We start from the raw sequence: 12,096 nt of genomic DNA, 5'->3' as shown, positions 1-12,096 counted from the left end.
GGTTGCAAAAATTTGAAAAAATGCAAATTCTCTAACTTTAATTTTCAGAAATGGTTGAATCATTTTAGGTTAAACAACTCTTGGGCCTCTATCCAGATGAATGCAGAACAATTCACAAGCCTCAGGCGGACATTTTGCCATGCGATTTTTCAATCCAGGGACTTAAAGCTTTGCAAAATTACGAGCAAATGAAAATAGTGTCCTACTAGAAAATGCAGGGCATCCTTATTAACCAGACCTGCTCTCTCTTCTTCCTTTTATATCTGCTTGTACAATGGGAACTTTTGGATGCAAAGTTTCACGCACTTGGAGCAGTTACAGTCCTGGATCTCTGTAGGTTATGTTGTGTGCAATTTTTTTCTGGAGTGGGCTACAACAGTTATACGTATTTATTAATACTAATGCTACAGGCCCTTTAGCAGTGCATTTCAAACTGCTTTTCCAAAAGCAGTGATGCAAAGCAGAAACCTGAGACTTGTCACAGCCAGCACCCTGGGGACTCCCGGATATCCCCCAGCCCTGGGGTTTCACAGCAAGTGCCGGTCACCTGCTCTGGCAGCGGGACTTTGCTCTCGCTTCACATGTGCACAACTGGAGCACAAAACAGAACCTGCTGGGCAGTTCCCCATCCTCCCTTGACGGCTTGTGCCATTGGTGATGACAAAGAAAGACCTACGTAACACCAGCAGCAATTCCCACAGCACTTCCCAAAGGCCCCCTCACCCCAGGGCTGTGGGGCTGCTGAGGACAGTGCAGGAAAGGGAGCTCAGACAGGGAGCCCAGGGTCTGCTGGCGGTTTGGGTTAGGTGTCCAGCCAATTGGGACCTTCCCTCATCCCTCCCCAGGGCTCTCGCAGCACAAGTGTCTGTGCACCACTGCCTAACCCTATCAAAATGGAGGCGCAAGCCAAACACACAGAAAAACCCCTGAGATTTGCCATAGCTCCCCAAAGATAGGCCATAGCAGATCCTGCTGCGAGACCTCACAACCTGATGGGATGTTCAGCTATACTGGTAGAGACCAGTAACCACAGAACAGATATCCACAGCAACCAGAAACAACCCACTTGACCATATCGTTGTTAACTTGTCCATGCCATTTTCTGTGGCAAGGCAGGGATGTGAACCCAGGTTTCCTAAGCTTTATACTGGTGCCTTTCCTGCAAAACCAGTCATTTGTATACTTTTTGCTTCTTGCCTGGCTTGTTCTACACCCTATTGCACATATACATACAATAGTATGTGTGAACTCAGAAGAAACCTTTATTTAATAGTGATTGACACTTGCAAGAGCTTTAAGAATGCAATGATTTTGGCATCAGTTACTTTCCAGGTAAGGATTAACAAACCGATGAGTTAACAACCAACTGATGTTCTTTGTTTAAAACAGGCTGCATTTCAAAACGGAGGCAGCTTTCAGATTTTTTGCAGAAAGATTATGCTTTGATTTGGAAATAAGGAAGCACAGCAAGGATTGCAACACGAAACAGATAAGATTAGATGAAGAGGAACTGTGATAGAAATTGTTTGGATCTATAGAAGGAGCAATGAAATGCTGTTCATCTCACATTCATTCACGTTACAGTGCTTGCTTTAGGAGACACAGAGGCAGTGCTCCCTTGTCAGAGGTAATGCAGAAACTAAGCCCTTCCTGCATTTTGGCATGGTGGCTGAAACACATATTTGAACAATGTAGAAACACAGTGAAAATGAAAGCCTGGTTCCTTCACCTTGCATGTCATTCAGAGCTCCCAATGTTGGCGGGGAGGGGGTTCATCCCTTCTGCTTTTCCATGGTACCAGCATCTCTGCATCCAGCTATGTAGCGCTCTGAAATGGCTTGCGTATGCCCTGGCACTCCACAGACCCCTTGCTCAGCAAGCCCTCACTTTGCGTGCCTGCAAACATGCATCCTGCTCCAGGATCTCCGGCCACGGACCCAAACTCACTGATGGACACAGAGGGAGCAAGCAGAGAGTGTGGAGGCCCCAGAAACTGGCACCCGTGCCAGAAAGCAAAGGCAGACATCGTAGGATGGGGAAGCAGTGAGTCAGCGGTAGGCGCTGCATACGGACTGCTGTATTGCACCGTATGGATGGAGTCCGGCCACCGAGGAGTTTCGATCCTGTGGTTTTGGCCGAGTTTTGTTTCGAACCCAGTACTCAGAAAGAAACTTGCACAACAACAGCTAGCAAGCTTATCTAATCCTCTTTGCACCGGCCTTAGCTCTGGAAAGGGTCTGTCCAACCTGTTTGTGTGTATTCCTAGGGCACGACTACATGCATGGGGACAGATAGCCTTGTATCCACCCTGTGATAGCAAGATTACAGCTCCCAAACTGCAGCAGGATCCTTTCTGATTACTCTAGAGTACAAGAAAAAAAAGAACATACAGTTGCCTACGTATTAAAAACACGAAGATTTGTCCAAAGATACTATAAACTTACACCCCAGCTTACAACTCTCCTGTGCAGTCTGTGCCTTGGGTACCCACTGCATTCACTGAGAGTCGTGGTCTTTTAACTGATTTCCTCTATTACCAGTGTGAAGTTTTATTGCAAACCTAACCTTCTAGGCTTACAGATACATGGCATTTTTCATAAAACTAAGTTTATTACACTGCCCATAGGTAAGTAGATTGCACTGTCAGCAGTTTTGCTTTCATTTTCTTTGGAGACCCTGTATTTTTTACCCGACTTGTTTATTTAGAAGAAACTGCTGTGTCTATTGGAAAATATAAAGAGGGAGACACGCTTCATGCTAGAAGCAGGTGCATCCCTATTACCTCTTGTATATACGCAGTATGTTCTTTAACAGCCTGTCTCCTACAGCACTCCTCAAGAGTGCATTTTTAGTGTTTCACAAGAAGAGAGGGGAAAAAAAATGTATTTCCTATATATTGGTGGGGAAACTATGGCACAGTGAGGGAAAATGATCCTGTCAAGATCATGCCCCTAAACCAGAGACAAAGACGGTAACTAAACACTGACAGCTGCTTGACAGTGCTTTGGGAATTAAAAATCCAGCACTGAGACTGATTTGTGTTGATACCTGCTATGCATATACAGAGAAGCCTATATCTTTAGAAGCAGCAAGGTATTCCCCTAAGAGCTGCGAAGTTAAACTTACCAAAGCCTTGGTCTCTGCACCTATAGAAGTACAGAGCACTTTTACTGACTTCACTGAATTCAGTGATCACTGATACCAGTGTAGAAGAAAGGCTACTATTTGCACAAGGAGTGCAATAACATATAAATATATAAAATAAAAAAAAATAAATGTTTATATATTTATATAAATATACAAATATAAACAACATACTTTTTTTTTTTTTTTTTTAAATCTCAGTGATCTACAGATGGAAATGCCAGGATCTGGCTCAAATTTCAGCCTCCTTCATAAAGCCACAAGCTGAGGCTGGTCGAACAGGCTCAGCCCTCCACTCTGTTGCTTTACCGATAGGATGGACACCACAACAGTGCCAACAGTCTGCTCACAGCAATCCCACAGCCCAGGGGCTAGCAGGATAATGGGTAACACCTCTCTCAAATCCCTGCCGTGTTTTAATGGTGCCTCTCTTCCCACTAGCACACCACCACAAACCCATCTTTGGGAAAGCAAAAAGCCACAGTTAAAACTCCAGGTAATGCTGTAGGTAGAGGGAAAAAAAGCCGTGGAACTTCTCTGTGAGCAAAACAGCCGCTTGCCCTGGGCTCTTTTCATTCTGATGAGAAAGCCAACAGCCAAGGCCACCAGTGCCTCCAGTTTAGCAATACTTAACTGCACTTACTCAGGGCTTCTGGCAGTTCATTCCACATCCCTCAGAGCTGTAGGTTTTATACAGTGCCCCATATATCAACCAGACAGTGAGCTGATGAACTTTCCCGAGGCAGGTGGCCATGGGAATGGCCAGGAATTTGCACAGGAATTTCAAGGGAATTTTCTTACTTAGACTCATAAGGTCAGCAGACAGTAAAAATTAAAATTGTTTGTCAGTCTGTCTTGCTGATTACCACAAATGTAGCCTTGCAGATGAATACCTGCAGAAAACCAGAATTTTCAAGAGAAATAAAAATTGAATGTGGGAAGACATGGTCTCTGATCTTCTCAGCACCTCAAATAAGGACGTGCAAACACCTGTGGTAAAACACAGGTCAGAGAAAAGACCTTCCAAAATCAGGAAGGGGTCCAGGGTCTGCAGGCTGGCACATTCATTACAAGGCAGCGAGGAGCAGAGCAGCCACAGATGTGTTCAGGAGCCGCTGCCCATCTTGGACCGCGTTCCCACTGATCACATGCCACAGGAGGAAGAGCGTCCTCCTGGCATACCAGACACCCCTCGCCACCCCTGTGGCATTTGGGAAGATTTATTCTGCACACGTACAGTCTGACCTGTGACTCACACAGGTAAGATGAGACTTCAGTATGTGGAAGAAGCATGTAGAAGCCTTTTTGTTTATTATTGCTCAATACAATTAGCTTCTATGAAAATCACTTTTTTTTCTTCCTTGCAGGACAATCATGGCCTGTTTGGACCATGCCCAGGTTGAAGCTTGCTCCTTGGCCCTGGGGTTGTGCAGCACCGCTGGGTATGTCTGCAGCTGCCCTGGGCCTGGGTGCTCAAGGTGAGCAGACAACCTTGTCAGCAGCATCTCCTTGCCCTGTTTACTTCGTAAACACTGAGTAAGACACTACACACAGCAGCAACAATAGGCACGGTTAGATCTCCTTGATCCAACCTGAGGTGCCTCCAGCTTCCCATCCGTCGAACGTGTGCACTCAGCAAGTCAGATAAGGTGGGTCTTTTCTTGCCTGCTTCACAAGGCCAAGAAGCCAAGGACAGAGTCAGTCTTCAAGAACCACAGATTATACTGCAATCCCAAAAGTTTGAATACACCCACCCATGAAATCTCCTTCTGCTTGCAGCATTACCTGTGACTATGCTCCTCTGAGCTTCAGGCACTTCATTAGTGCTATCTTTAATGGGAATACTAATGACAGCAAAACGCTCCCTGTGAGGAGTAGCGCTCACATTAGGATGTGGGTACCAGTGCATGAACTCTGGTGAAATTGCAGCATCCACAGCCAACAGAAATTTTACTGCTAGAAGCATGCACATGACGTGGACATGGCCTAAAGTCATGTTAATATTTTATTAAGGTGAGCTGAATGAGCTCTTTTGTTGTAAAAACATCTTGAGGATGTGTCCCTGCGTGCACGTTCGTGTTTGACTCTATCTTCCCTCCTTGCCTTTGGTGTCTTTTTTCCCAGCTCTGACTCTTCCTCTCTCCCCAACCTTGAGAGCTCCTGCAGTTTAACTCTGCATGCTGCCTGCCCGGTCCTCACGCCCTCTGTTTCTCACTCCAGCACACACTCCACCTTTAAAGACCTCAGTTAGCCACAGTGTCTCCATACTTCCTTCGCTCCAGGTCCTGAAACCTTGTTGTTTCAGCAGCAAGGCTTTCTAACCCTAATGAAGCATCTCTGTCTCAGATTTTCCCTAACTGTGATCAGACTATACTCAGTGAGTTGATCTTCCCCCCCCCTTTCTCCCTCCTCCTCCTCTTTACAAGGATCCCTCATTTCTCATTTACTCCCTTCCCTTCAAAGCCCTGCAGACACCTTCACTTCACCCAAGTCCACCACCTTTGCTGCAAAATCCTGTGGGTTTGATTCTCCTTTTTTCTCTTCTCACTGTTGCTAATTTATGCTGATGACCCATATCACCCCCTCATCATGCTGTGTCCATCTTACCTATTCCCTTCCTCTCCTGCCCTGATCCTTTTCTTTTACTCATAAAAAAGGACCATTTATTTGGCATGCACTGCTCTGACTCCAGGCTCTCTACTGCTGAATTTTCCCTGCACTAACCTTCAAGTGGTCCCATTCAGCACCATCCGTTAGCCTCCCCCATTATGTCCCACCCTTCAGCCTTCCTGTGATTTCCACTCCATCAGCCTTGATGACTTCTCTTTTGCTTTTAACCCTAGCCTTTCTACCAAGTTCAATTGCAAATTCTCCCTGTACTTCAACTTCCTTCAATTTGCTTTCCCATAATATCCAGCCCAGCTGATGCCCCTCACCCACTTTTTCTGCAATCTTCTCAAAGACTGTCTGCTGAAAGCCTAGCCATTGCTTCCAGCTCAACGTGGGTAAAACAGAGTCCCTAATACCCCCACTCTCAACGGATAATCCAAATCTTTTTTCTCTCCTTTCCGCAGTGACAATTACCGCTCTGTTTGCAGACAGGGCATAGTTTTTATTTGAGCAGCCTTGCTTTCAAGGTACGGCTAATATCTGTTGATGCTTTCTGCTTACACGTCAAAGACATTGCCTATTCTATCTGCCCTCATCACTAAAATACTTCTCCGGGGTCTCACCCTCGCATTAGCTCAGCAATGATGGCAACATCCTTTTCTCTGTTTTCATAATTGCAATCTTGATCCACTATTTCATCTTCCAAATACTATTACAAGGGTCATTTTCATAGCCTGATGCTTTGAGTGTGCCACTCATTTTTGTGCTTCTGTTGACCACCTCTCCATTCTCTAACAAATAAAATAAAAGTTGTCTTTACACACAGCGCAGGCAGGCCTAGCTGAACGGCCAATGGGTGCCTTTTGCAGCTTTTGAACACCCACTTTATGCTTCCCATCAAGTACCTTTCTGTTTTCCCTCGTAATTCCTCCCTGGGACTACCTCCCTGGTCACAGCTGGAGCCAAATTTTGCTCATCTCTCCTAAATTCTTCCTCAAATCTCTCCCTTGCTGCTGAAATAGTGCACCAGCAGCCAGGCTGCCAGCGTGCTGCACCTGCTCTGTATCTAGCTGACCCTTCTCACCATTTCCTTGTGCTCCACCCCGTGTCTAACCCGTCTCTTGCCTCTTGCTGGGTATTTCATGCATAAACCCCGCTTGGTGGTGACAGTCCTTCCGCTCCGCCTGCGGAGCAGGTACACATGCAGCAGCAACACCCAGGTCAGGATTCCTGATCTATGATAGTGCAATAATTAACAACATCTTTAACGTTACCAAGAATTCAACTTGCTGAGGCTGAGCCTACACCATGACTTGTGGTAGAGCTTAGTAAGTTTCTCTGATAAAAGACAGAAATGCAGAGGCAGTATTTCAGTTTATTTCAAAGGTAGAATTCAAGCATGTGCACTGGGTACTCGAAAGGCCAAAACATGAATGCAAACTCTGGGCTACAGCACTTGGGATGGTGCTTCTCCAGAGAAAATCTCCCAACGGCCCTCACATTGGCGAATAGGACAGAGAGCATTTCTGTTGCCAGTGGTTGGTTAAGCCATGCCCACTTTGGAAATAGCTGAAAGTTACTGTTGTCTTACGATTCTTGGTTGAGGATTCTCATGCATTTGTAGTTTCTTTCCATCTCGTGCCAAATAAGCCCATCAGTGCTGATTCAGCTTTATGACCTAGCTAGGTAAAAGATAACATCCAGACTCTAAGTATATTTTGTAAAACACACTCTTAAAAAATATCAAAAACCTCTCTCTTTTTTTTCAAATGAAATCTTGCTTGTGATCATAGCAAATGAAAGACTGGAAAGGACAAAAATGCCCTCAAATATCAGGTAGTCAGTTTTGCAGTTACTAAGAAGTTGCCTTGCTCTGTTGAGTTTACCGTGTCACCAAAACCCTACCAGCCATAGCTATACAAAGCCTGCATTGTCTCATCAAGGCTGCTGAGATGTTCCTGATCTTGGCAAGAGCTAGGTGTACCCAGAAGCATTTTATTGAAAAAAAAAAAAATTACAACAGCAGAAAGAAATATTATTTTAGGCCTCTTACTGGAAAGATAAAGGTCAGAGTCCTTCCTTCTGCTAAAGCAGCACACAAAATATCCTGTTCACAGGATCCATTTTACAACCTTGAAAATTGCACCTAAAAATGAACCCATTGCACCCATATGAAACAAATTTCAAAGTGACTCGACTACAATATAAGGAAGGATTTGTGGGTTTAGGTCATCGGTAATTTGGAGATCTCAACTTCCTGACGAGAGAGGCAACTACATACATCCATACACAGGCATGGAGATAGTCCCTTCATAGTTAGTCTGTCAGATCTGCTTCCCTGCTACAAAGCAAACCTGATCTTTCAGTTCATCTGAGTAACTGATTTCTTATTTTCGACAGGAACAGGATCTGGCAACATTTCTTCACAAAAAGCACATATTTTCCCCTATTACATTTGTTAATAAGTCAGAGCAATGTTGATTTGGGAAACCATGCACAGATGATCAGGGCCAGTGGTTTGAATGAAAAAGCCAAGATTGTATTATTGCTTCACCTGTAAGTGTCGTATAACATCTGCTGGAGTTTGTCACTGTAATAGTGCTGTGGGCTCCTATGGTAAACCAACAGGTGCTTGCATACCCACTTCAGGGTAACCCCTGGACCTTCTTCTCTAGCTGTAGGATATTAATAAATTTTGAATATAACATTGCCAACCCAGTGAATAGGACTTCAGTATACACTTAAAACCATAAAAATCAATTTCACTGGTTGTCAGAGCCAATAATAAATCTATGATGGTAGAAGTAAGAATTGCCATCTACGTTGTTGGGATTAAATATTTTTAGTCAGCATCATTTCCAGCTTTTTACCCAAGGGGGTTTTAATTTTCACAGGGGGAAACAGCTGACAGTGGAAAAAATATGTCCTAACAAGGAAAAGCAAACTCCTCTGCCTTCTGTCAGATGCTCTCACAGCTTTTGCAGAAGAGGGTGTATCATTTCACAGAGTGGCAGCAAAGGAGCGAGTGGGCTCTGCCATATGGGGGAAGCCAAGACCCCGAAACGTGGGCAGTCCCAAAAGCAGACCCCGGCGCCGTGGAGAGCCCTGCCGAAGCCCGCCGAGCGCGGGCTGCGCAAGGTCAAGCTTTCAGACCAAACTGCCATTGAAATAGTATTCCCTGAAGGCTCTGCCATCTCTGCTGCTTATATTAAGTGCTTTTATTCCAAGGTTTTAAACGTTTTTTTAACCCGGTGTATCGGAGGCAGCACATTCCTTTACTTTCTACCACTTCAAACAAACCCGAAAGCAGGGGAGGGAGCTGGGGTCTCCCGGGGCAGGCAGGCGAGGTGGGAGCACCTGCCCTCAGCTCCCGCCAGCATGCACGGCTTCAAAACAAGCCAGGAGAAAAACCTCTCCCGGGAGGGGAATATGCAGGGGAGCGGGGCGAGAGACAACGAATGCCCCAGGAAAGCGTTCGTCTCTTCATTTATCTCCCAGACGGCGGTTCGTTCGCCTTCAGCGCTGGCGCTGCGAGCCTGCCGGACACCCAACGGCAGGCAGCGTATTCCCGGCCTTATCTCCGTTTCCTCTCCGAGAGCCGTGGCCTTCCAGTTTCCCAGCTGTATACCAGGCTCCGCTTAACACGGCGGGCGACCTCTCGCCCCCGCGGCCTGGCACCTGCGGGGCGGCGGCGGCAATCCCGCTGGCAGCCGGCCTGCGCCCGGCCTGCGCCCGGTTGCGAAAGGTGCCTAGTTCCCCCTCTCGCATGGTGTGAACTCGGCTCGACTGGTGAAGAGTAACTGCGGGCTCGTCCAAACTATCGTTTGCGAAGTCCGGGAGGCACGCACAAAGGCAGCGAGATTCAGTCTGTGTTCGCCTCAGGCGGCTCGTTTCAGCCCAGCCTTACGCTCCTGCCCTCTGCCAGGTCAGCCCAGTTGGGCTGATAAAATTGAGGAGGGATTCTGCGACCTGTTAGGTCCCAGCCCATCTTTAACTATTATAATGCTTTCGCGTTAGCTCAAAGTTTTATTTTAAATTCCTAAGAAGAAATGAGCTGTGTAGCCTTCCCTCTAAAAAAAAAAAACAGTCTGCTATTTCTTTTAACGCGAATAAGGAGTCCCTGGTATTTCTCATATAATCACACATACCTCAGAGTGAAAGGGGTGCTTGACCTCCTGATCGATACATGTATTTTAAACGCTCATCAGAAACTTTTCCCAGATAAGATCCCATTCTTATGCTAATGTCTATAGCAGACTGGCAGACAGCAGCCTATCTCAGAGCCCTCTTGTCACCTCCCTGCCACTTGTGCCACCGCTCTGCGTTCTGCACAAACAACAGTATTTTAAACACTGGAAAAGAAGAAACAGCCATACAAACAAAATACTCCTTCCAAAATTTACTCCAAAGACATTAGGCACGTCACGCCGTGGGTTTTCTTTGACATGGAGAAACATACATCTTTTAATTTAAAACTCCCAGATCTGCAGATCACTTCTCTCTCTGTCCTTGTTTAATACCTGCTTTTGCCTCTCGTCTGTCATCTTTCCTCTGAATCACCAGAAATCTGTCACTTGAAGAGAGTCACCAAAACTTCACCAAGAATCTCTGCAGTCCTCTCTGTTTGCCTTTTCCTCCTAAAAACATTTTTAAATGTATTTTCTGCGCAAACTTCTGTCCTCTTACGTTGTCAACCCACTCACAGAAGAGTAAACCCTCAGGTAAGGACAGGGGAAGAGCAGAGCAAACTGAAAAGTGACGGTACCTACCTGGAGCCCGCCTCAGCGCCCAGCACCATTCGCAGCAACGGCAACGTTTCGGGGCAGCAACCTAATGCATTTTCCTTTCTACCGCGCTGCTAAACAAGAGTTGAGCAACTCCTCACACTGCTGCTCCTAGCCTTAAACCCCTCTCTTGGCTCTTTTTTTTTTTTTTTTAACAGAGTTTTTGAGCACTAAAACTTGCAATTAGTACCAGCTAAGCTAAAGCCCCTGCTCGCCCCTGCCCTAAGCTGCACATTCCAGGGAGCTGAGCGGACACTGAGCTCCTAGCCGGCACGGCGCAACTCTTCCAGACCCGACTTTCTGCCTACAAACTCGATAAGGCTGCAGGAGCTCAGGAACACGCACTGAAACTCGGACAGGGGAAAAATTGGTCTCTCATCCCCAGCCTGGGTGTTTTTTTTTTTAACCCCCCCCCCTCCTCCCTTTCTCTCCGAGCTCACAGTAGCAAGGTTGTCTCTTGACTACTCCCTGCCTTAAACTCACCAAACCAGATTTTTACTCCCAACACCTTCCCGTAAATCTGAACTGAAATTTTACCCTGCTCGCTGAGCCTTGGCTGGCTGAGAGCCAGTGCAGCATTCCTGTTGTTTTAAGAGGGCAGATTAAAAAAAAAAAAAAAAAGAAAGAAAGAGAGGAAGAAAGGAGAGAGGGAAACCTGGAGAGATGCAAAGGCTGGAAGAAAGCAAACTTTTAGAGCAGCTTTACTAAAAATGCTGTGGGAGGGAGCGATTCCCTTTTATCTTTAAAGGGCTAAACCAGTGACTGTTTTTTGGCAGTGTCAGTCATGAGAAAATACCCTCCTCGGCCATCTGCATCCTTCAGGTGGATGGAGATTTGAAAAGAAAGTAAACCACTGGTACTCACCTGAAGGACAGCATCACCGGCGTTAGCATAGCAGGGAGAGGAGCCTACACCTTTGCCTGATCCGGTTACCCCAAGGCAGCGGTAACGCTCGTTAAAGAAGTGCCACATTTTACCCTTTTCTGACCTAAAGTTACATGTGGTTTCTAGAAAAGGAACAAAAGAGAAACCAGTTTATGAAAAAAAAAAAAAACCAGCCAAGCCTTCTTTTAACCTCCGGGTAATCCCTCTGACCGTTGTCTGGAAGGCTTAAAGAAACAATGAAGCAAGACTGTAAACTTTCTCACCCCCTTTTACATTACCTGTCTGTGCCTGGCTATGGGCTTTGATGTATTGAAACAAAGCACAAGACCTGTTTATAGTAAATGAAACCAACCAACAGAGAGATCTAATTCAGACTTGTGACTAAACAAACTGGAACAGGAAGCACACACCAGCAGATTTTTTTTTTTAAGTAGTAATTCCTGCTTGCATTGTCATGCAACAGAAAAAAAAAAAAAAGGAAAAAAAAAGTTTTCAGCTTCTCCCTTCAGTCACTTTTCTTCAAATGCAGTTCTTTTTTTGCTGGAAAGCTTAGTACAGGCAATGTGTAATCACATGTATGCAAATACTTAACAGAACAACATTTACCACCAGTAGTGATCTAAAGATCTTATTCATCTATTTGTTTTCCCGTGCAGCACGTTTCTGCAACTGA

The 12,096-nt window shown here is 45.7% G+C and overlaps 1 protein-coding gene across 4 annotated transcripts in view; it reads right to left on the bottom strand.

The window, feature by feature from the left end:
* The window catches only part of RBM47 (RNA binding motif protein 47), a 79,734-nt gene extending 67,939 nt beyond the window's left edge, over window positions 1–11,795 (bottom strand). Inside the window, exons 1-2 of one of the 4 annotated variants that reach the window (XM_052780197.1) lie at window positions 11,702–11,795; window positions 11,403–11,545 (exon numbers count right to left, since the gene is read on the bottom strand). In XM_052780197.1, coding sequence (XP_052636157.1) covers window positions 11,403–11,431 — 29 coding nt within the window. In that variant the 5' untranslated portion in view covers window positions 11,432–11,545; window positions 11,702–11,795. Of the gene's footprint in view, window positions 1–10,523; window positions 11,097–11,402; window positions 11,546–11,701 lie in introns of those variants that run through there. The other 3 variants (XM_052780203.1, XM_052780195.1, XM_052780198.1) reach the window with 3 other exon arrangements.
* Window positions 11,796–12,096: the final 301 nt, after the last annotated feature.

Source organism: Harpia harpyja, chromosome 2 (genome assembly GCF_026419915.1).
Source record: "Harpia harpyja isolate bHarHar1 chromosome 2, bHarHar1 primary haplotype, whole genome shotgun sequence".
In the NCBI taxonomy this organism is placed as follows: Eukaryota; Metazoa; Chordata; class Aves; order Accipitriformes; family Accipitridae; genus Harpia; species Harpia harpyja.
This window is presented reverse-complemented; position numbering and strand designations above follow the sequence as displayed.